The sequence below is a fragment of the Camelina sativa genome, chromosome 16 (genome assembly GCF_030686135.1).
Source record: "Camelina sativa cultivar CO46 ecotype springtype chromosome 16, ASM3068613v1".
NCBI classification, from domain to species: Eukaryota; Viridiplantae; Streptophyta; class Magnoliopsida; order Brassicales; family Brassicaceae; genus Camelina; species Camelina sativa.
The window spans coordinates 7,192,834-7,213,260 of record NC_141895.1 but is presented as its reverse complement, the minus strand read 5'-3'; the positions used below and the strand labels follow the sequence as shown (position 1 = coordinate 7,213,260).

At 36.5% G+C, this 20,427-nt stretch overlaps 3 protein-coding genes, 1 long non-coding RNA gene and 2 pseudogenes across 13 annotated transcripts; 3 read left to right on the top strand and 3 right to left on the bottom strand.

Moving 5' to 3' along the window:
• Positions 1–6,182: 6,182 nt before the first annotated feature.
• Positions 6,183–6,623, bottom strand: LOC147925232 (uncharacterized). The gene has a single exon (XM_087492531.1). The coding sequence runs from the start codon at positions 6,621–6,623 to the stop codon at positions 6,183–6,185; it is 441 nt and encodes a 146-aa protein (XP_087348657.1).
• Positions 6,624–8,201: 1,578 nt separating this feature from the next.
• Positions 8,202–9,184, bottom strand: LOC147925231 (uncharacterized; annotated as a pseudogene).
• Positions 9,185–10,243: 1,059 nt separating this feature from the next.
• On the bottom strand, positions 10,244–11,812 carry LOC147925230 (uncharacterized). The gene is made up of 2 exons (XR_015583698.1): positions 11,681–11,812; positions 10,244–11,574 (listed from the first exon to the last, which is right to left on the bottom strand). It is a non-coding gene; the product is annotated as an uncharacterized LOC147925230 (long non-coding RNA).
• LOC104750133 (uncharacterized) lies at positions 10,963–13,695 on the top strand. Of its 9 annotated transcripts, none has more exons than XM_087490316.1 (6): positions 10,963–12,260; positions 12,395–12,468; positions 12,617–12,783; positions 12,927–12,963; positions 13,130–13,191; positions 13,301–13,695. In XM_087490316.1, exon 1 carries the CDS (start codon positions 10,963–10,965, stop codon positions 11,947–11,949), a length of 987 nt encoding a protein of 328 aa, XP_087346442.1. In that variant the 3' UTR covers positions 11,950–12,260; positions 12,395–12,468; positions 12,617–12,783; positions 12,927–12,963; positions 13,130–13,191; positions 13,301–13,695. The 9 variants fall into 9 exon arrangements, with proteins under 9 accessions (XP_087346442.1, XP_087346437.1, XP_087346435.1 ...); XM_087490311.1 differs by having other exon boundaries at positions 13,038–13,191; XM_087490309.1 differs by having other exon boundaries at positions 12,927–13,191.
• Positions 13,521–14,813, top strand: LOC147925229 (uncharacterized). Its single transcript, XM_087492530.1, has 2 exons — positions 13,521–13,541; positions 13,920–14,813. Exons 1-2 carry the CDS (start codon positions 13,521–13,523, stop codon positions 14,811–14,813), a joined length of 915 nt encoding a protein of 304 aa, XP_087348656.1.
• A 3,612-nt stretch (positions 14,814–18,425) lies between these two features.
• On the top strand, positions 18,426–19,804 carry LOC147925228 (adenylate isopentenyltransferase 6, chloroplastic pseudogene; annotated as a pseudogene). Its single transcript, XR_015583996.1, has 2 exons — positions 18,426–19,193; positions 19,351–19,804. The product of XR_015583996.1 is annotated as an adenylate isopentenyltransferase 6, chloroplastic pseudogene (transcript).
• Positions 19,805–20,427: the final 623 nt, after the last annotated feature.

The window sequence follows — 20,427 nt, the reverse complement described above, 5'->3', positions numbered from 1 at the left end:
AGATCTCTCATGATGTAATGATGTCTTATTTTTTTTTGCAGGAAGCCTAACTAAAATCAGCTCACTCACCTTCTTGACACCAATGTTTGCCTCAATCTTTGGGTAAGATCAAAATCAGCAAACGATAAATCCATTATTCTGATCACATGTTTCTGTAGTCATATAGTTCATATTCTGGTATGTTTAGGTATTTGTACCTCGACTGAGACACTATTTTTAGTTTGTACTAGCCCTGGGCAAAAAATACAGACCCGAAAACCCAAACCGTACCCGACCCGAAAAACACGGTTCGGTTCGGGCTCGAATATAGGCATTTTACACAGATGGGTCCAATATATGTGTACCCGCGGGTATCGGTTCGGTTTCGGGTTTTACCCGATACCTGACACACAAACCCAAAAAACCGACAATACACAAACCTCTTAATACGATTTAGCCCTTTAGGGTTACTTTTACACATTCCAACAGCCGATTGAGTTTCCTATTTACCTTTAGTCGATTGAGTTTATTGCATTTATTCGATATGCAGTATATTCTTGTTGCCTTTATCAATTTTTTTTTAGCTTCCAACACAAACCTAGAACTAGAAGCTCCATTGATATCGTCGTCTCTAGTCACTTCTCCACCATCGGCGTTGTCCAGAAACAAAAATCAATCGAAGGTATTAACTTATCACTTCTAATTATGAGTTTTGATTTTACTTCTTCATTTGATTATAGTTCAGTAACTTCAGTTCTCCAAAAGTGAAAACTTTGATTTTTGATTTCTTTGAACTTAAAAGCTTATGGGTTATGCTTTTTGTCTTTTTGATTTCTTTGGAAACTTCTTCTTCATGAATGTTTATCATTTTTAATTTTTATGCAGATGGCCTCTTCTGATCCGACAGCCACTAATACTCCAATGAGTGATGTTGATGGTGCTGAATCAAATGAGATGGATCTGACGGACGATGATGTTGCAACACCTGCTTCTGAAAAGAGAACCAAGAGGAAAGGGAAAGAGAAAGAATCTGAAGGAGGTGGACTAGGTGGTTCTAATTCGAAAAAGAAGACTTGGTCTTGGGTTTGGAATCATTTCACCAAACTTGTAAGCGGTCCAAACCTATGTAATTGCAATTATTGTGGTAAAGATTTGGCGTGTCCAAGCAAATCTAGGACCTCCACTTTGAAGAAGCATGTTCTAAAGACCTGCAAATCATACCAGGTATGGTTAACTGCTAACAAAGACAGTACTCAAACTGTTTTGACTCCTGATGGTGCTGATGGTTCTGTTAGAGTAAGTAAGGTTAGTGAAGCAGTGTTTAGAGAAGCTACAAATGAGATGTTAGTGTTGGCTGAGTTACCAATATATTTTGTTGAGTGCTTAGCTTGGAGACATTGCTGCTCCAAATTTAAATTGTATAAGCCTCACTCTCGTCGAAATGCTACAAGAGACATTGTTGAGCTTTATGTGAAGAAAAAAGCAGCTATGAAGAAAATTCTTGGCATTAACAAGCAAAGGATGTCCTTGACTACAGATATATGGGTTTGTCCCACTACTTCAGCCAGCTATATGGTTGTAACAGCTCATTTTGTTGATCATACATGGCAGTTGAGGAAGATTATAATAGGATTCAAGCATGTTTGTGATCATAAGGGAGGAACAATCTGTGATGTTCTTATTCAGCTTTTAGATGAGTGGGATATAAAGAGAGTATTCTGCATCACTGTTGATAATTCTACGGCTAATAGTTCAGCCATGACTAAGTTTAAAACAACTATGTTGCAGAGAGGAGATGATGCATTGATACTAAAAGGTGAGTACTTGCATTTGAGATGTGCTACTCACATTTTGAATTTGGTTGTGAGGGATGGTTTGACAGAGGTTGATCACAGTATGGCTGCTATTCGGAATGGAATCCAGTATGTGAGGTCTTCAACTAATAGATTGAAATCATTTGATTTTAGAGTTGAAACAGGGAAGATGAGGAGGGAAAGTGTACCGTTAGATGTCAGGACAAGATGGAACTCAACATATCTCATGCTAGAACAAGCTTTGAAGTTCAGATCGGCAATTGAGAGGATGGAGGCTGAAGATAAACCATATAACGACTATTTTCTGGAAAAATTGGATGGCGTTAAAAGGATTGGACCTGCTGTTAAAAAAGATTTGGATGATGTTGAAACTTTTGCTCAGATTCTTGGCATATTCTACAAATCTACATTGGTTCTTTTAGCTTCTACCTCTGTTGCATCTCATAAGCTCTACAATGAGATAGTCTTCATTACTAAAAACTTAAATTCGATGAGCACACAGATAGTTGATCGAAAGCTGCAGACTAAGGCATCATCTATGTTATCAAAGCTGTACAAGTATTGGAATCCATTTGGAGATAAGGTAGAAATGAATAGGCTTGTGATGGTAGCAAGCGATTTTGATCCGAGGAAGAAATTGAAGTGTGTTGAGCTATGCTTTGATAGGCTATATGGTAATAACTCTGTGGAGTCTAATCATCTTTCTGATTCAGTTAAGAAAATCTTGAGAGATTTATATGATGAGTATACTAGAGCAAGTTTATTGAACAAAGGGTCAGATGGGTCTTCTTCTCAATCACATGGGTCGTAGAATCATTCTGAAGAGCAAGAACAAGTTGGAAGTGATTTATGTCCGACAACAGTTCTACCTAATGGAGTTGTACTTGAGGATATGTAGATCATATATGATGAGATTGTGAAGGAAACATGAGTTCAAAACTCATCTAATGAGTTGGATATGTATTTGAAAGAGAATGTCGAGTCTTCAAATTTTCTAAAAGGTACAGAATATGATGTGTTATCCTTTTCGAAGGTCAACAGTGGAAAGTATCTAATTCTATCACTAATAGCTAAAGATATATTTGCAATGCAAGCATCTTCAGTAGCATCAGAATCTGCATTTAGCACAAGTGGTAGTATTATAACTCCATACAGAAGCTGCTTGACACACTACATGATTGAAGTGTTGATGTGTACTGAGAAATGGTTAAAATGTGAGATCCACATGAATGAAAAAGGAGTCTCAACAATTCAGAAACTACTTGCTGAAGTAGAGTTGCTAGATGATCTTATGAGAGGTAACTTTTAATGCTTACAAGTTATAATTCTGATTTATGGCTTGGGATTTCTAACATTATGTTTTTATTTATTTTTCTGTAGAGTTTGAACCTGATTTCAACATGCAAGATCTTTAGGGTGAGACAAGTAAGTCTCTGAATTCTTCTTTTGATAGTGTTTTTCCAATTATAATGAATTTGACATGTGTTCTATATTTCTCTTTTTTGAATTGTATATGGCTTAAGAGACAACAATTGCTATTTCTGAGCCTGAAGTCTGAATTATGAAGATTGAATGTGTAGTATTTCCTACTGGTATCTCTATTTCTAAGAAGCCTTTATACTATCTCTTCTTTTGCTTAAGTATTTTGACTATTTTCTTTGTCATATGAATTTGAGAATGATGATTGTACTCCATATTTATATATTAATATGTTTGGATTTGAATTTTAGATGTGAAATTTGCAGATTTCAACTTACATTTGTTTGTAATTTTTTCGGGTATTGCATTAGAAATCGGGTACACAGGTGTTTTTTAGTATAAACGGGTAAAATTTACCTGAACCGATCGCTCCAGATTTTTCGGGTTTTTCAGGTTCTGAGATTTCAAATCCGAACCCGATAGAACCCGAACCGGAACCGAACCGAAATTTTTTATTTATCTTATTGGGTCCTAAAGTCTCTTACTCGTAGAACCCGAACCCGACCGGTTCCTACCCGAACCCGACCCGAGTACCCGAATGCCTAGGGCTAATTTGTACTGCTAATTAAAACTTGTTATGAAGATGAAAAAGAAGTAGACTAGGCTAACACTGAATATTTGTATGTTCGTGCCTTACAAGTTAGATCAACACTAATTAAGTACTCCATGGTCCTCTATAGCCTATAGGGATAAACACTAGGCTCTTACAAGATGAATTAGAGGATTCCTTGTTTGTATTGAACATTGGATCTTCGATTGGTATTAAGGTGTGGTTATTTCATAACAAATTTTCTATATTTGTTTCAAATATTGTTTAGGGAATCAGCTAAGATTTCCAGATTTCTAAGATTTTGGATACTAGAGAAAATTATACAATAGTGTATCTTCACAAATTTATAAATATAGAAAATTAGCTGTGTTGGTGAGAAATAAAAAAGAAGAAATAAATTATCTAATGTTATAGATAGACAAAAGAGGAGGAAGATATTAATATCTTATTCCAATGAATGAAAGATCCTTTATATAGGAGTACAAAGAAAGGGTTTTGTTTGATGACAAAGTAAACCTAATTTACAAGTAATTATAGAGACTTCTAGAAGATGGGCCTTATAATGGGCATCCATCTATTATTCACAACACTCCCCCTTGGATGTACATTATAATAATCTAACTCAGAATGCGCCGAAAATGCTGCCTCGTTAAAAACCTTACCAGGAAAACTCAATGGAAAAAACCACGGTTAAGGGAAAAAGAGTGCAGCGCGCAACTACTCCCCCTGATGAGTACACATGTTGAGATTTTTGAGACGACGTAATCCGAGATGATAAACCAACTTCTTGAAAATAGCAATAGGTAGCGCCTTGGTAAATAAGTCCGCCAAATTTTCGCTCGAACGAATCTTTAAAACGCTTACATCATCATTTTTCTGCAGGTCGTGTGTGTAGAAGAACTTTGGTATAATATGCTTTGTTCTATCGCCTTTGATATATCCGTCTTTAAGTTGTGCGATGCATGCAGAATTGTCTTCATACATAATTGTTGGAGCATCTTTCCCTCCACATATACCACAATCTTCTCGAATATGATGAATTATGGATCTTAACCATACACACTCGCGACTAGCTTCATGAATGGCTAAAATTTCTGCGTGATTAGAAGAAGTGGCTGTAATAGTTTGCTTCATAGAACGCCAGGAAATAGCAGTACCTCCGCATGTGAATACATATCCTGTTTGCGATCTACCAATATGGGATCAAATAAGTATCTTGCATCTGCATACCCAATTAAATCTTTCTTGGATAAATTGGAAAAGAATAAACCCATGTCCTTCGTCCCTTGAAGGTAACGAAGTATATGTTTAATCCCATTCCAGTGACTTCGAGTTGGGCATGAGCTAAATCTTGCTAATAAATTCACCGCAAATGATATATCATGTCTTGTATGACTAGTGAGGTACATTAATGCCTCTATTGCACTTAAGTATGGTACTTCAGGACCAAGAACTTCCTCATCATTTTCCCGAGGGCAGAATGGATCCTTTTCCACATCAAGTATTCTTACAACCATTGGACAACTTAATGGGTGTGCTTTATCCATATAGAACCTTTTAAGCACATTTTCTGTGTATGTCTCTTGATGCACCAAAATACCATTTTTTAGATGTTCAATTCGTAGTCCCAAACAAAATTTTGTCTTCCCGAGATCTTTCATCTCAAATTCTCTCTTCAAATATTCTATTGTGAAAGAAATCTCTGCATGAGTTCCTATGATATTTAAATCATCGACATATACTGCGATTATAACAAATCCTTTCTTAAATCTCCTTATAAATATGCATGGACTAACAGGGTCATTCTTGTAGCCTACTTTTAGTAAGTACTCACTAAGACGATTATACCACATACACCATGACTGTTTTAATCCATAAAGAGATAGATTTAATTTTATGCAATATTGATCTCGAGAATCAGGTTTCACTGCTTCAGGCAGTTGAAATCCTTCTGGTACTTTCATATAAATATCATTTTCCAATGGTCCATATAAATAGGTTGTGACTACATCCATTATTGCCAGACTAGTGAGGAACTTCAAAGTAGTTGCATCCACCACAGGAGAGTATGTCTCTTCATAATCAATTCCAGGTCTTTGTGAAAAACCTTGTGCAACTAAACGTGCTTTATACCTCACAATTTTACCACTTTCATTCCTCTTTTGTACAAAAACCCATTTATGTCCCACTGGTTTTACCCCTTTAGGTATACAAACTACTGGTCCAAAAACTTCTCTCTTTGCAAGAGATTTTAATTCTGCATCTATTGCTTCATTCCATTTTGGCCAATCACTTCTTTGTGTACACTCTTCAATAGATGTTGGTTCATGATCCTCATCCATAACATCAACTGCTACATTTTATGCAAACATATCATCGACGTCGATTTGCTTTCGGTTCCATTTTATTCCAGACAAGACATAATTAATTGAGATCTCTTCATTATCAGGTATCTGAATTTCTTTCTTTGCCATGCCTGTCTCTTCCAGAGATTTTTTGTTCATAATTATATCCTCTGTTTCACCATTGCTAATTTCTGCTCCTTTTCTTTTCCGAGGATTTTTATCTTTGGAACCAACGGGTCTACCACGTTTCAAACGTATCTTAGACTCACCAGCAGTTTGATTTTGTCCTTCGGGGATATTTGTTCTTATTGGAGCATTTACAGCTCGTATATATGATTTGATTACACTTTTTGGGTCAGTAAACGTGTCTGACAATTGATTTGCTAAACTCTGTAAATGAATTATCTTTTGGACTTCTAATTCACACTCTTTAGTCCTAGGATCAAGATAAGCCATTGACAATTGATTCCAATTTATATCTTTATCCAGCTGTTTATTTACTCCCCCTAATGTTGGGAAAACAGACTCATTAAAATGACAGTCTACGAATCTAGCCTTGAATAAATCCCCTGTGGATGGTTCAAGATACTTTATTATTGATGGAGAATCAAATCCAACATATATTCACAACCTCCTTTGAGGTCCCATCTTAGTTCGCTGTGGTGGAGCAATTGGAACATATACAACACATCCAAAAATTTTAAGATGAGAAATATTTGGTTCCTGACCCAGAACTAATTGTGATGGGGAGAACTTATGATGACTTGTTGGTCTGATGCGAATCAGTTCTGCCGCATGTAATATAGCATGTCCCCAAGCATATATAGGGAGTTTCGATTTCATTAGTAATGGTCTAGCAATCAGCTGCAGGCGCTTGATTAGTGATTCTGCTAAGCCATTTTGTGTGTGAACATGTGCTACAGGATGTTCAACACTTATCCCTATAGACATGCAATAGTCATTAAAAGCTTGAGATGTGAATTCACCAGCATTATCAAGACGAATTTTCTTCAAAGGAAAATCTGGAAAGTGTGCTCGTAGTCTAACCAACTGGGCAAGTAATCTTGCAAATGTTAGGTTTCGAGTTGATAACAAGGATACATGTGACCATCGACTAGATGCGTCAATTAAGACCATAAAATACCTAAAGGTTCCACATGATGGGTGAATAGGCCCATATATATCTCCTTGTATGCGTTCAAGAAAATTAATTTGTTCTGAATTTATCTTTTTTGGCAAAGGTCGTATAATCAACTTGCCTTGTGAACAAGCAACACATGAAAAATCATTAGGAAGAATCTTCACCACATGAATTTGTTATTATCTTTTGCATCATTGTTGTGCCGGGGTGACCTAACCGGTCATGCCAAACTTTTAAAGTTTCTGTGGACTTCTGGTTTACTATAGCATTTGCTTCAATTGTATTAATTGTTGTATAGTAAAGCCCAGTGGCAAATGCAGGCAGTCTTTCCACAATATTTTTAGAGCCTTGGGTATTATTTGTGATTTGAAGGTATTCAGTGCTACATTTGCTCATTGTCTCAATATGGTATCCATTTCTGCAGATATCTTTAAAACTTAATAAGTTTCTATGAGACTTAGGGGAGTATAATGCATCAACAATTTCTAATTTTGTTCCCATAGGCAATGATATATTAGCTCTTCCAGAGCCTTCAATTATCATTGCACTACCAGTTACGGTACTTACACTTGCTTCTTTCATTGTTAAAGAGGAGAAATAACTCCTATTTTTTAAAATTGTATGACTAGTTGCATTGTCGGCCAAGCATAAATCTCCACCATTCATTGTTCTTCAAATAAATAATCAAAAATAAATTAATCTCATATAACTTAATTAAAATATAAATAAAAATTCTTAAATAAATAAATATCTTTATAAATCAACTTTAACCATGTCTCAAAATACATAAATGCATAGAACAAAATAAAATAAAATCTGAAATCCAAATAACTAAAAGCCAAAAAAAATAAAATAAGAGACAAGGTTGAATAAATCTAGCTCTTCTCGCTCGATCAGTTTTTCTCTTCTTCAGGAGGGAAGAGATCGGGAATGTCTAGGTGAGCTAAGTCACCAAAGTCAAAATCATCTTCTCCATCTTCAAACACCATATTTGTCTCCACTTTCTTTCCCTTTTCCTTCATTGACTGTTGGTAGAGCTCAACAAGATGTTTTGGGGTACGACAGGTACGGGACCAATGGTCTTTTCCTCCACAACAGTAACATATATTCGAATATGTTGATTTCTCTTGTTTGTTACCACCTTTGTTTTCCCACTTCTGATGAGAATGGTTCTTAAACTGAACCCCACGGCCACGACCTCGACCGTATCCACGTCCACGACCACGACCACGGCCACGACCTTGACCATTATTATTGGTCTTATCATAGGTGTCACATTTGCTTCAGGGAATGGAGCAGAACCAGGAGGGCGTAGTCCATGATTTTTCAACAACAGCTCATTTTGTTTCTCAGCTACAAGGAGACAAGAAATGAGTTGGGAATACTTCACGAATCCCTTCTCATGGTACTGTGTTTGCAGGATAATGTTATTAGCATGAAAAGTGGAGAATGTTTTCTCCAACTTGTCTGCATTCGTGATTTTCTCTCCACATAATTCTAATTTGGAAGTTATTTTGAACAAAGCTGAGTTGTACTCACTTACAGACTTGAAGTCTTGTAATCTCAGGTGAGTCCAATCATAGCGAGCCTTAGGTAAGATCACAGTCTTTTGATGATCATACCTTTCCTTTAGATCATTCCAAAGGATTTGTGGGTCTTTCACACTCAAATATTCATTCTTGAGATCCTCATGGAGGTGATGACGAAGGAAAATCATAGCTTTGGACTTGTCCTGGCTTTGAGTTTGATTTCCTTCTTTGATGGTGTCAAGGAGATCTTTTGAATTTAGATGAATCTCAGCATCTAGTGCCCATGCCAAGTAGTTGTCTCCACTTATATCAAGAGCTTCAAATTCAAGACTAGTAAATTTTAACATGACTGAAACAATAATTAAATTTCATAAATATATAACTATCAATCAAGATGAAAAAATATGCACGTATTAGTGTGCTATATAAATAATTCTTAGAAAGAGCTTAAGAATGAAGATAAATAATAAACAATCAAATAGTAACCGAACACAATTGCAAAAATCAAAAGTGACGTAGAAAAAACTCAAACAGCAAATTAAGTTTACGTTCATTAATATTTTAGTACACGTACGTGCATAATTATATCAAATCATATATTAAACATTAGATTGACCAAATAAAGACGTAGATGAGTAGGTTATAGTAACAGAATATTATATTAGATGTAAACTATAAACAGATCTTATATGTTAAAAGTAAAGTAAATAATACACATAATTATATTTACCAAATAGTAGAGATTTAGATAAATTATAGTAATAAAATATTTATCTATAAACAGATCTTATGTATTTAAAATAAAATAAATAACGTGTTGATAACGTGTTTAAAGAACGTGCTGATAATGTATTATATATAGACAAAAGAGAAGAAATATTTTAGTGTTTTATTCTAATGAATGAAAAATTCTTTATATATAAGTACAAAGAAAGGATTTTGATTGATGACAAAACAAACCTAGTTTACAAATAATTCTATAAACTTCTAGAAGATGAACCTTATAATGGACATCCATCTATTATTCATAACATGGAAGATTTTCTAATATTTCCTAGATATCAGCTAAGATTTGCAATTTTCTATTATTATTTTTTTGGAGAATAGAGAAAACTATACAATAATGTCTTTAGCATTCATATTAAAAAAAAAAAAAAAAAAAAAGCCTAAGCTATTAAGGAAAACGTAGCAACAGCGTCGTTATTCCGATGGAAAATTAGGAAATATTAGATTCTTAGCTATGAAGAAAAGGAAAACGTAGAAACAATTCGTAATTCCAATGGAAAAATCTGAGAATCTTTAGCTATGATAAAAAAAAAAGGAAAACGTTGTAGCATTGATGGCCGTTGATCTTGCATAGTCTCTCTCTATAAATATATATTACAGAGTCTTTTTTATCACTTCCCATCATTATTTATTTATTTATTTACATTACACTCATCCGTTCTCTCGCTCTCTCTACTCCGATTGAAACTTTTTTAGATCTGCTTTGATTTTGGATGGCTCCTTGTGATAAAAATCCATCCAAGTCTGGTGGCGGTGGCGATGATGATTTGAAGACGAAGAAGTACCTATTCAAACAGAAGTTTCCTGCTTTTAAGAAGAAAGCCATAGAACTTTGTATTCTTTGCGACAACTCTGTTGGCTTCATCTGTTAAGGTCCCGACAACGATCTCCATGTCTGGCCTGATCCTCAATTCGTTGAGCGATCACATGAGGAAGAGTCACGCCTCCGATCTCTTCGACTTGCCACATCTCAAGGGTTTGTCGAATGAAGAATTGCTTAGACATCTCGATAAGCTTAACTCCCACTCACTTGGGATCAAGCAGAAAAAGATGAGTATGTTAACAAGAAGAGAAATCTCGAAGAAGCCGCCCATTGATAATCATCTTAGGGGTTTCAGACAACGCCGCCGCCATCATCTCAAACCGCAAGGAGGCGGCGGTTTTGTCGGATGATCAATTAGGGTTTAGGGATCACGAAACTGTTTCCGATTTGGGATCTATTGCTGCTGCTTCCAAGGTTTGTAGTGTTTCTGATTCTTCTCTGCACAATCCTCCTCTCACGTTAGGGTTATCTTGCGGCGATTATTCTCCGGTGGATCCACTTCCGGTAACTGATAACATGAACCCTAGTTGCGAGAAGGAAGTAATACCTTCCCACCAGCAAAATCAATCACAGTTACGCTCGTCTTCTCCAAGCAAGTCCTGTGGTGATGATGATGATGATGATGATGATTTGAAGAGGGCGAAGAGGAACTTTTTTAAACAGATATTTCCTACTTTTAAGAAGAAAGCAACAGAGCTCTCTGTTCTTTGTGGCAACTCTGTCGGTTTCATTTGTTACGGCCCCGACAATGATCTCCATGTCTGGCCTGAGCCGCAAGAGGACCCACGAGCCATACCAGAAATTGTAGCCAAATTCAATGGTTTAAGTGATCTGAAGAGGAAGAATCACGCCAGCGATCTCTACGGCTTGCCAATGCTCAAGGGTTTGTTGGGTGACGAGTTGAGGAACCATCTCATCAACCTTGACTCGCACTTACTTGGGATCAAGCAGAAAAAGATGAGTATATTAAGAAGAAGCAGCCCCACGCACAAGCCTAGGGATGCTGGTGTTTCGGATTCTTCTGTGCTCAATCCTCTCACGTTAGGGTTATCTTGCGGTGATTATTATCCTGTTGATTCAATGCCGGCCACTGATAACATGAACCCTTGTTGTGTAATACCTTCTGACCTGCAAAACCAATCAGAGTTAGGTTCGTCTTCTCTTTCTTTGGAGATGGCTACTTGTGATAATAATCCAAACAAGTTCGGTGGTGGTTGTGAAAAGGAAGTAATACCTTCCGGCCAGCAAAATCAATCAGAGTTACGTTTGTCTTCTCTTTCTTTGGAGATGGCTCCTTGTGATGATGATGATGATGATGATGATGATGGTGTTTCGGATTCTTCTATGCTCGATTCGTCAGGGTCATCTGGCGGGGACAGTCTTCCGATAGATCAAATACCGACAACAACATATAGTTTGGAGGTTTGTGCCAACGAAGGTGCGTCGGATGATGATCTTTGTCGGATAGATTTGCATTTTGCTTCAACACTATTTCCTGGCTAGGAGCCACTGATTCTTACACATAATTTAGCGGCCGTCGTCAAGATTATAGTTGTAAGGGCATGATCACTAGTGTTTGAAATCTTTGTAATCCAGCTCTGTATATATTTCTTGGTGATTAATCATTGTTAGAAGTCTCTGAAGTTGTGTACGTTTTTCTTCTCTTCTTGTTTATTATTTGATGAATATGTGAATGAAACCCCCCCCCCCCCCTCCCCCTCGATCACTATAAATGTCATCTCTGCAATTGCTTCTTCAACCTTAATTATCACTGACATTCAGGTTATGCATTATGCACTAATCACTACTTTGAGGTCAGTTTGCTCTCTCACACTCTCTTATGCTCTGTTTCTGTTCTCTGTTTTTAACAGAAGCACAGAGTTACTCTCTCTCTCTCTCTCTCTTGTGTTTGTTTCTCTAAACACCAAACATTTTTTGTTTTCTCCAGCTCGACAGATCCCAGATCCAATCACCTTGCGAAGTAATTCCCACTGAGCTGAATCAAATTGGTGACAACAACTGGTAATCTTCGATCAAATTGTTGTTATAGATACATATCGTCAACCCGAGAGAGTCATCAAGATCTCCAATAGAATTTTGAACAAACTGGCGAAAAGAGATTCTTTTTTACAGCTTCTCCTCCTCACCGTCTTCTTCTTTCTTGTTTCAGCTGAAGAACCACTCGGATCTGTACTTCATCAAAGCATCTTCAACAAGACGCATCAAATCAAGAACATAACTCTCCTTTCACATCATCTCCACACCGTTGTCTCCATTGCTATTTTTCAGAAGATTTCCCTATCTTCTTGAATTCACCTGAAGCCCTCCTTCTGTAAGGTACGGTTGTGAATGACTTTGTGAAGCTTTCCTACTTTTCTTCTTCGACTTGCAGTTCTCAGCTTTGCTCTTCTTTTCTTTAGCCTTACACTTCTCTTTTTTTTTGTGCATGCTCTTCTTCATTTGCCTTGAGTCCACTGAAGGTTGCTCCCTCTTGTCTTGAGCTCAGGTCCGCTCAAGGTTTCCACAACTTCCATGGACTCCACTTCCATCTTCTTCTTATGGCTTACTCCTTCTTTTCTCTTCTTTTTCAGTCTTTCTCAGACTGTTCTCACTTCGTGGACTCTTCTTTCTCCAAGACATCTTCTCCTAGTGGCCTTGCCTTTTTTCTTTTTTTATTTTGCAGGCTCCAAGGATACTCAAGCTCTGATACCATGTTATACTTCTGACCTCATTTTCACTTTGGAGGTCAGTTTGTTTCTCACACTCATTCTCTTTGTTTTGTTCCTCTGTTTAACAAAGACAAAGAGAACATTACTCTCTCTTTACTCTCTTGTTTGTGTTTTGTTTTGATAAGGTGCAGCGCGTGTATTTCAGAAGAAGAAAGGCTGATGACAAGGCATATAAGGATGAGTCACGTACGTGTGGAGAGGAGAACCAGAAGATGACAAAGGACTCAACACGTGAGACGGGTTAAGGGTTTGTTAGCATCACATGGTGTCTTTACATAAAGAGGAGAAGCATCACAAAGGGGCATGATGAATGTTGTGAGGGATTAGTCGCTGTGAGACTAACGTATGGGGAAGGAAGATGCGAAGGTATGCTGAGGATCTGACTTCATCTTTCACTTGTTCAATCTATCACTTTGTAATCTGAGAGTTGAGAGTTCCTTTTATTAAGAGATATTGAGCTTTGTGATCAAACATTGGTTCATTAATGGAGGTTTGATATGGAGTTCAAAAGGTTAAGCTATTGTTCAGAACGTTTCGTGGGGTAGGAGCTTAACATGTTTCTCTTCATAAAAAAACCAAACGTTTTGGCATTATACTAAATCCGGCAAGTATTCAGTGAAATCTGGTTATAGGTTAGCACGGGAATTTCATAAGCCTCTCGTTTACGGGCCGACATGCACAGTTTTACGGGCACAAGCTTGGAAGCTTGATGTTCCCTCAAAGGTCCAACATTTTTTCTGGCAGGTGGCGTCTGGGTCCCTTCCCGTGAAAGAACGGCTTGCTCACCGGGGTGTCCGTTGCGTCGATATGTGTCCGCGGTGCGGTTTAGCGGTGGAGACTATCAACCACGCTCTTTTTGAGTGTGTTCGCTCGCTTTTGGTGTGGGAGCTATCTCCGATCCAGTTGTCTTCGACTGGTTTTCCTTTTGGATCCGTGTATTCGAACCTAGATTTTCTTTATTCCAAGACTTTTTCAAATTCTGGGAGACCTAGAATTGGCTATAGGTTGCCTTGGATATTGTGGACAATTTGGAAAGATAGGAATAATAGGGTGTTTCAAGGAATAGAAGCAGAGCCCATTGATATTTTAAATCAGGCGTTAAACGATAAACTTTATTGGGAGGAGGCCAAGTCTGGCCCGGAGACTTATGTGGTTTCCCAGCCTTCCCTGGAGGGTAGGGATTCTTCGATTCGTTGCCAGGTTGATGGTTCCTGGAAAGGTACGGATTCTTTGGAAGGCTTGGGTTGGTGGTTTGGTAACGATGATAGGACGGTACTTATGGGAGCCCGCAGTTTGCGTCGTAGTCCCTCTCCCCTTCATACGGAGTTTGAAGCTTTGATTTGGGCTATGGAGTCTCTTCGGTCGGCGGGGATAGATTGCTCCAACTTTGAGTCTGATAGTTCCGAGCTGGTGGCGATGGTGCAGGCTCCCGACGATTGGCCAGCCTTCTCGTATTTGTTGGAAGACTTCCAAGTGCTAAGATCATCCTTCTCCACCTTCACTCTGACGAAAATACCGAGGACGTCTAACGTGAGAGCTGATTGTCTGGCGCGCTCTTCTAGATCTCTAGTTTCTGAACTTTGTTTTGTAAACTCTTTCCCTCCAAATTGGGCAACCAATTCTGGAATCACCTTTTAATTTATTTAATTGTTTGGTTGAAAAAAAAAAAAAAAAAAAAAAAAAACCAAACGTTTCTTCAATAAGAGAAAAGAGATCATTCTTTAATTGTCTACATTGATATTTCGGATCACAAAGATATTGATATTTTCTTACAACCCGACACATACATACTTATACTACTTCTACTAGTTGCAAGAACCTCATATACTTATTGTTATGATAAAATCTCTCTACATCTGCAATATAAAATGGTAAAATTTCCTAGCAAAACCGATTATATGCAATAAACACTGATTCTATCGTCCAATGACAAATCTACTTTCTAGCTTTTATAAAGTAGATAGAAAAATAAAATTAAAAAACATTTATCACATCATAACACGTGTTTGCAATGAACTAAACATTAATACTATCGTCCAACGACAAATCTACTTTCTAGCTTCTACAAAAAATTTATAGATAGAAAAATAAAATTAAAAAACATTCATCACATCATAACACCGTGTTCGCAATGCAGTAAACATTGATATTATCGTCCGACGATAAATCTACTTTCTAGCTTCTATAAAAATTTCGTAGATGGAAAAATAAAATTAAAAACCATTAATTAAATCATAACACGTGTTCGCAAGGCAGTAAACATCGATTCTATCGTCCAACGACAACTCTACTTTCTAGCTTCTATAAAAATTTCGTAGACAGAAAAACAAAATTAAAAAAAAAAAAACATTAATTACATCATAACACGTGTTCGCAATGCAGTAAACATCAATTCCATCGTCCAACGACAAATCTACTTTCTAACTTCTATAAAAATCCCGTAGATAGAAAAATAAAATTAAAAAACATTAATCACATCATAACACGTGTTTGCAATGCAGTAAACATCGATTCTATCGTCCAATGAAAATTCTACTTTCTAGCTTTTATAAAAATTTCGTAGATAGAAAAACAAAATTTAAAAAAAAACATTAATCACATCATAACACGTGTTCGCAATGCAGTAAACAACGATTCTATTGTCCAACAACAAATCTAGTTTCTACCTTCTATAAAAATTTCGTAGATAGAAAAATAAAATTAAAAAAACATTAATCACATCGTAACATGTGTTGGCAATGTAGTAAACATCAATTCTATTATCCAACGAAAAATCTACTATTTTTTAACATAAAAAGGTAAGCATATTAGAAAACTTCCTAAAAGACGTTTCATAGTTTTTTCTTTAAAATCTTGAAAGAAAAGTGGAAACGAAAGTACGAAAAATGAAGCAAAAGAAAAAGAGATCGAAGAGAGGTAAAAAGAAAAACAATCGTGTTGCTCGCTATAACAAGAAATCAAAGAGTGAAGCTTGCTCAATAGTCGACCAAGATCCAGGTTTCACAAAAAACGTGATGAGTTCAGGTAATTTGCAAATTGGTAAGAATTTTGATAATCGTTGAGCTATGGAATTTATTGATATAAGAAGATGATCTCGTAAAATTTATTGTTTGGAGATATTGTCATGTAGCTTTGTCGATGAGATGGTATTCATAAAATTTCGCCTATTTAACTATACAAGAGCTTAGTCAAGTTTTTAAAATCACTTTCATAATTTCAAAGTATCTAGATTTCTAGATTTTATTTTACTTGCATGTATATTACATGTATAGTTTTGTTAACATCTTGTAAAGTTCTCAAAAGCTCAACAATTTTCAAAGATCTTAAAAGATCAGCTTTTCAAAGTTTACTATTTTCAATTTTCATATATTAATGCTTCGAAATAGTATAAGCATAAGTTGTCAAATTAGGAGTTTGTAATATCCTTAAACATCTATTTAAACGTAAACGGAACAACACAAAAATAGTTCTTGAAAGAGACATCAGTATTCATATAAATCTATATTTTTATGATTAAGAGGTTATATTTGCATGAGTGCCTTATTTTATTCTCATGCCGGAAAACTAGAGTATACAATATAGTCAAGTGTCAGTGATAATCGAACCTATGACCTCTAGGATTCGTCCTTGATGTCTTTCAGCTACGTAAATTAATATTCAATAGTTTCAGAATCTAATCAAATTTTTCTCATCAAAATGATTTTACAACACGTACGTAAAATTCTAAAAAAACGCATCTAGTCTCTTATGAATTATGATTGAAACAAAAATCCAGTTTTTTAAAAAACATTTGTGACATTAGTAGGAAAAAAAATATGATATGGTGATAATCAATATCTTACACATGCCAAATTATATTATTTGATAATCAATATCTAACTTTCCTTCGTAACCGTCTTGCTCCCACTTTTGGAAATTGCACGCAGAGCCAGCCCAAGCCACAAGCTGGTGAAAGCATGTGCTTGCGGTCCGGTTCTACTTATTTTTCGGCTCTATTTTTGTCAAAAAATTGTTTATAATTCTACTGGTTAAGGTCTGGGTGGAAGAGTGTTAGGTGATGGGTTCGAATCCCACTCTTGCAAGAAGTCATAAAACAATTTTTTAAGGTATGAATCAGGTTTTTTTTTTTTTTTTTTTGGGCTTGTGGCCTTCTAATTGTTAACGGTGGTTCTGATGGCACATATCAAATTCTGTGAAATGCTCATTAATGCATTTCAATAAACATTTCAAAAGCAGAAATATTATGTTATGACCAAACAATTTGAGTCTTCAGATTTTTGAAACCTCCATCCAAAAGATACAACACTTGTACCTCAGTTCTGAGCATATCGTAGAAAGACTTGAATTAGGAGCGAAAGGATCAATTTCCAGGTCAAAACGCTTGGCAAGCAGAGAATGGTTAAAAGAGTAGGATCCACCCACAAAAATTGGGAGTTTCCCGCTCGAAAATATGTTAGATATGGACAATGTCGCTAAAGAGAAAAACTATATCAGGGAAAGTTCACCATCTTCTGGGTGGAACTCACCCAAAAGATGGTGTCGAACTCCTCCTTGCTCATGGACTGGGATAAGATTAGTTTCAATCTCTATCCTGTTATAGATTTGCATTTTGTCCGAGTTGATGATCTTGCCGGAAAACTGGGAAGAAAGGATGCCTATGAGGAGGTTTTGGCAGACATGAAAGTAAGGACATGTATGTTCTTGAAAAAAGCAGAAAGCAAAGATTTTGAAGCTGATAAGAGGCATTTGGGAATTGAAGAGCCTCGGCGCCATGACAGCCCTTATGGCGAGCTGAATAAGAGTTTGGCGTCATTGGGGAAGAGGAAGGTGTGGCATAGAGATTTTGCCGAAGAACATTGTGGAGGAAAGCGTTGAAATTGTTAAAAGTTTCTTGTTGGAAGTATAGTTTTTTGAATTAAATAATATAAATTGTGTTAATTATTTTGTAATTTGTGTGTAAAAAAGAAATAAAACTCTATTGTGTGTAAAATGATTTTTATCATCAAATCACATTAGAGTTTATTTCTTCTTACCACACAAATTACAAATTTTTTGACACACATTTTATGTTATTTAATTAAAAAAAAACCTACCTTCCATCAAAAAAATTTTCATAGTTTTCATATTTCCTCCACAATGTCCTTCTGCCAAATCTCCGTGCTACTCTTTCCTTCTCCCAATGTAGCCAAACTCTTATTCAGCTCGCCATAACGGTCGTCATGGCGTCAAGCCTCTTGATTTCCCAACCGCCTCTTAACAACTTCAAAATCTTCGCTTTCTGCTTCTTCACGAGCATACACGTCCATACTTTCATGCCCGTCACAGCCTCCTCTTGTTCCGCCTTTCTTCCCATTTTTTGGCGAGATCAAAAACTCTGACAAAATGAAAATCTACAATGGGATAGAGATTGCGACAAAGCTTATCCCAGTCCATTAGCAAGGTGGACTCTAGCACCATCTTTTGGATGAGTTTCTTCCAAAGAACGGTTAACTTACCCCGGGAGAGTTTCGCTCTTTTGCGAGCGTTTAAACCCGGAAACTGAGATTTTGCTCCTAATTTAAGTCTTTCTATGATAAGCTCGGACGTGAGGTACGAATTCTACATCTTCTATATAGATCTTTCGGAGCCAGTTCTGTTCCAGCACGTGTGTAACCGCGTCGATCAAATGCTTGAGTCAGGAATGTTTGAGTAGCTCGCAGCTTTCTATGACCCTATAGTAGATTCAGTGTAATGGAGTTTGATCGATACTTTAGAGTTTAGAGTGTACCCAAGGGAGAGGAACATGGGATCGTGGGACCTGAGAAGAAAGGAGTCCTATGAGGCTGTTGTGGTGGGCATGAAAGTAAAGACGTGTATGCTTATGAAGAAGCAGAAAGCGAAGATTTTGAAGCTGATAAGAGGTGGTTGGGAAATCAAGTCTTGATTGTGAGAACTAGATCGGAGTTCTCCTTCCGAGGTGTTTTTCCAAATGGAGGAGACTATCACTGTCGAAGGTTCCGAACTGAATTTAGAGACTAGGTATTGTAAATTGGAAACGTGTGTTATTGCTTTTTCAGAGTTTTTTCCATCATCTTTACAGTCTCCCCCCTCTCTACTTATACTGCCATATTACAATTAAATGCTAAATCAATTCATTCCGTTAATCTCGCTTTCTCATTTAAACTAATTAATACAGGGAATTTTTTGACCGTTCTCCGATCTCCGAAGTGACGCGGGAGACCAGCTGGTTTCGCTTCTCTTCGCTTGCTGGGCTTAGCGGACTTCACTTGCATTGGATTTGGGCCCATTTCATTAGTCTGCTTTGGGCCTCAGCCCGTAACCCAAAATGCTAATCGTGGTACCAACATTGATGAGACAGCGGCCATTATGACCGAGCTGAATAAGAGTTCAGCGGCATTGGGAGAAAAAATGAGTATTATTGAGATTTGGCAGAAGGACGTTGTAGAGGAAAGCATGGAAACTGTGAAATAGTTTATTGCTAAAAGAACAGTTTTTTTTTTTTTTCAATTAAATAACTTAAAATGTGTGTTAAATTTTTTTTTTTTTGTAATTTGTATGTAGAAACAAATAAAACACTATTATGTGTAACATGGTTTTTGTCTTCAAATCACACGTTAGAGTTTTATTTATTCCCAACCTCCTCTTTTCAGCTTAAAAATCTTCGCTTTCTACTTTTTTCATGCGCATACACGTCTTTACTTTCATGTCTGTCGTCGTCACAGCCTCCTCGTAGTCCTTCTTTCTTACCATGTCACACATTTCCTTTGTTCATGTAACATTTGCATTTCATACGAACTCTATATTTAATGTTTTTAATAGCCAATGGCGTACTTAAGTTTATGAGTGCTTAATCAAGGTACATATTTTTAAAAATAAAAAATTTCATTTAAACCATGAACTTTCATATTTACGTCATGTAGACTATGAATTTTGTTGTAAGACATTTAAAACATCAACTTTCTTTGACTAGTTCTTTTAAACTTAAGTTTCGTTGATAAAACCATAGAAGACATGACGTTATATCTGATACTGAGCAACTAACAGACGTTACTATGTCGTTAACACTTTACAAAATTACGTCGTTTTGATGAGAAACTTAATTCGAGAAAATATCATTTAAACCATCAACTTTCAAATTTAGGCCATTTAAACCATAAACTTTCAAATTTAGGTCATTTAAACCAAAAACCTTCTTGTATCCCCTTTAAAGTATCAACTTTCATTGGCTAAATTTTTTTAGATATCAAGTCTT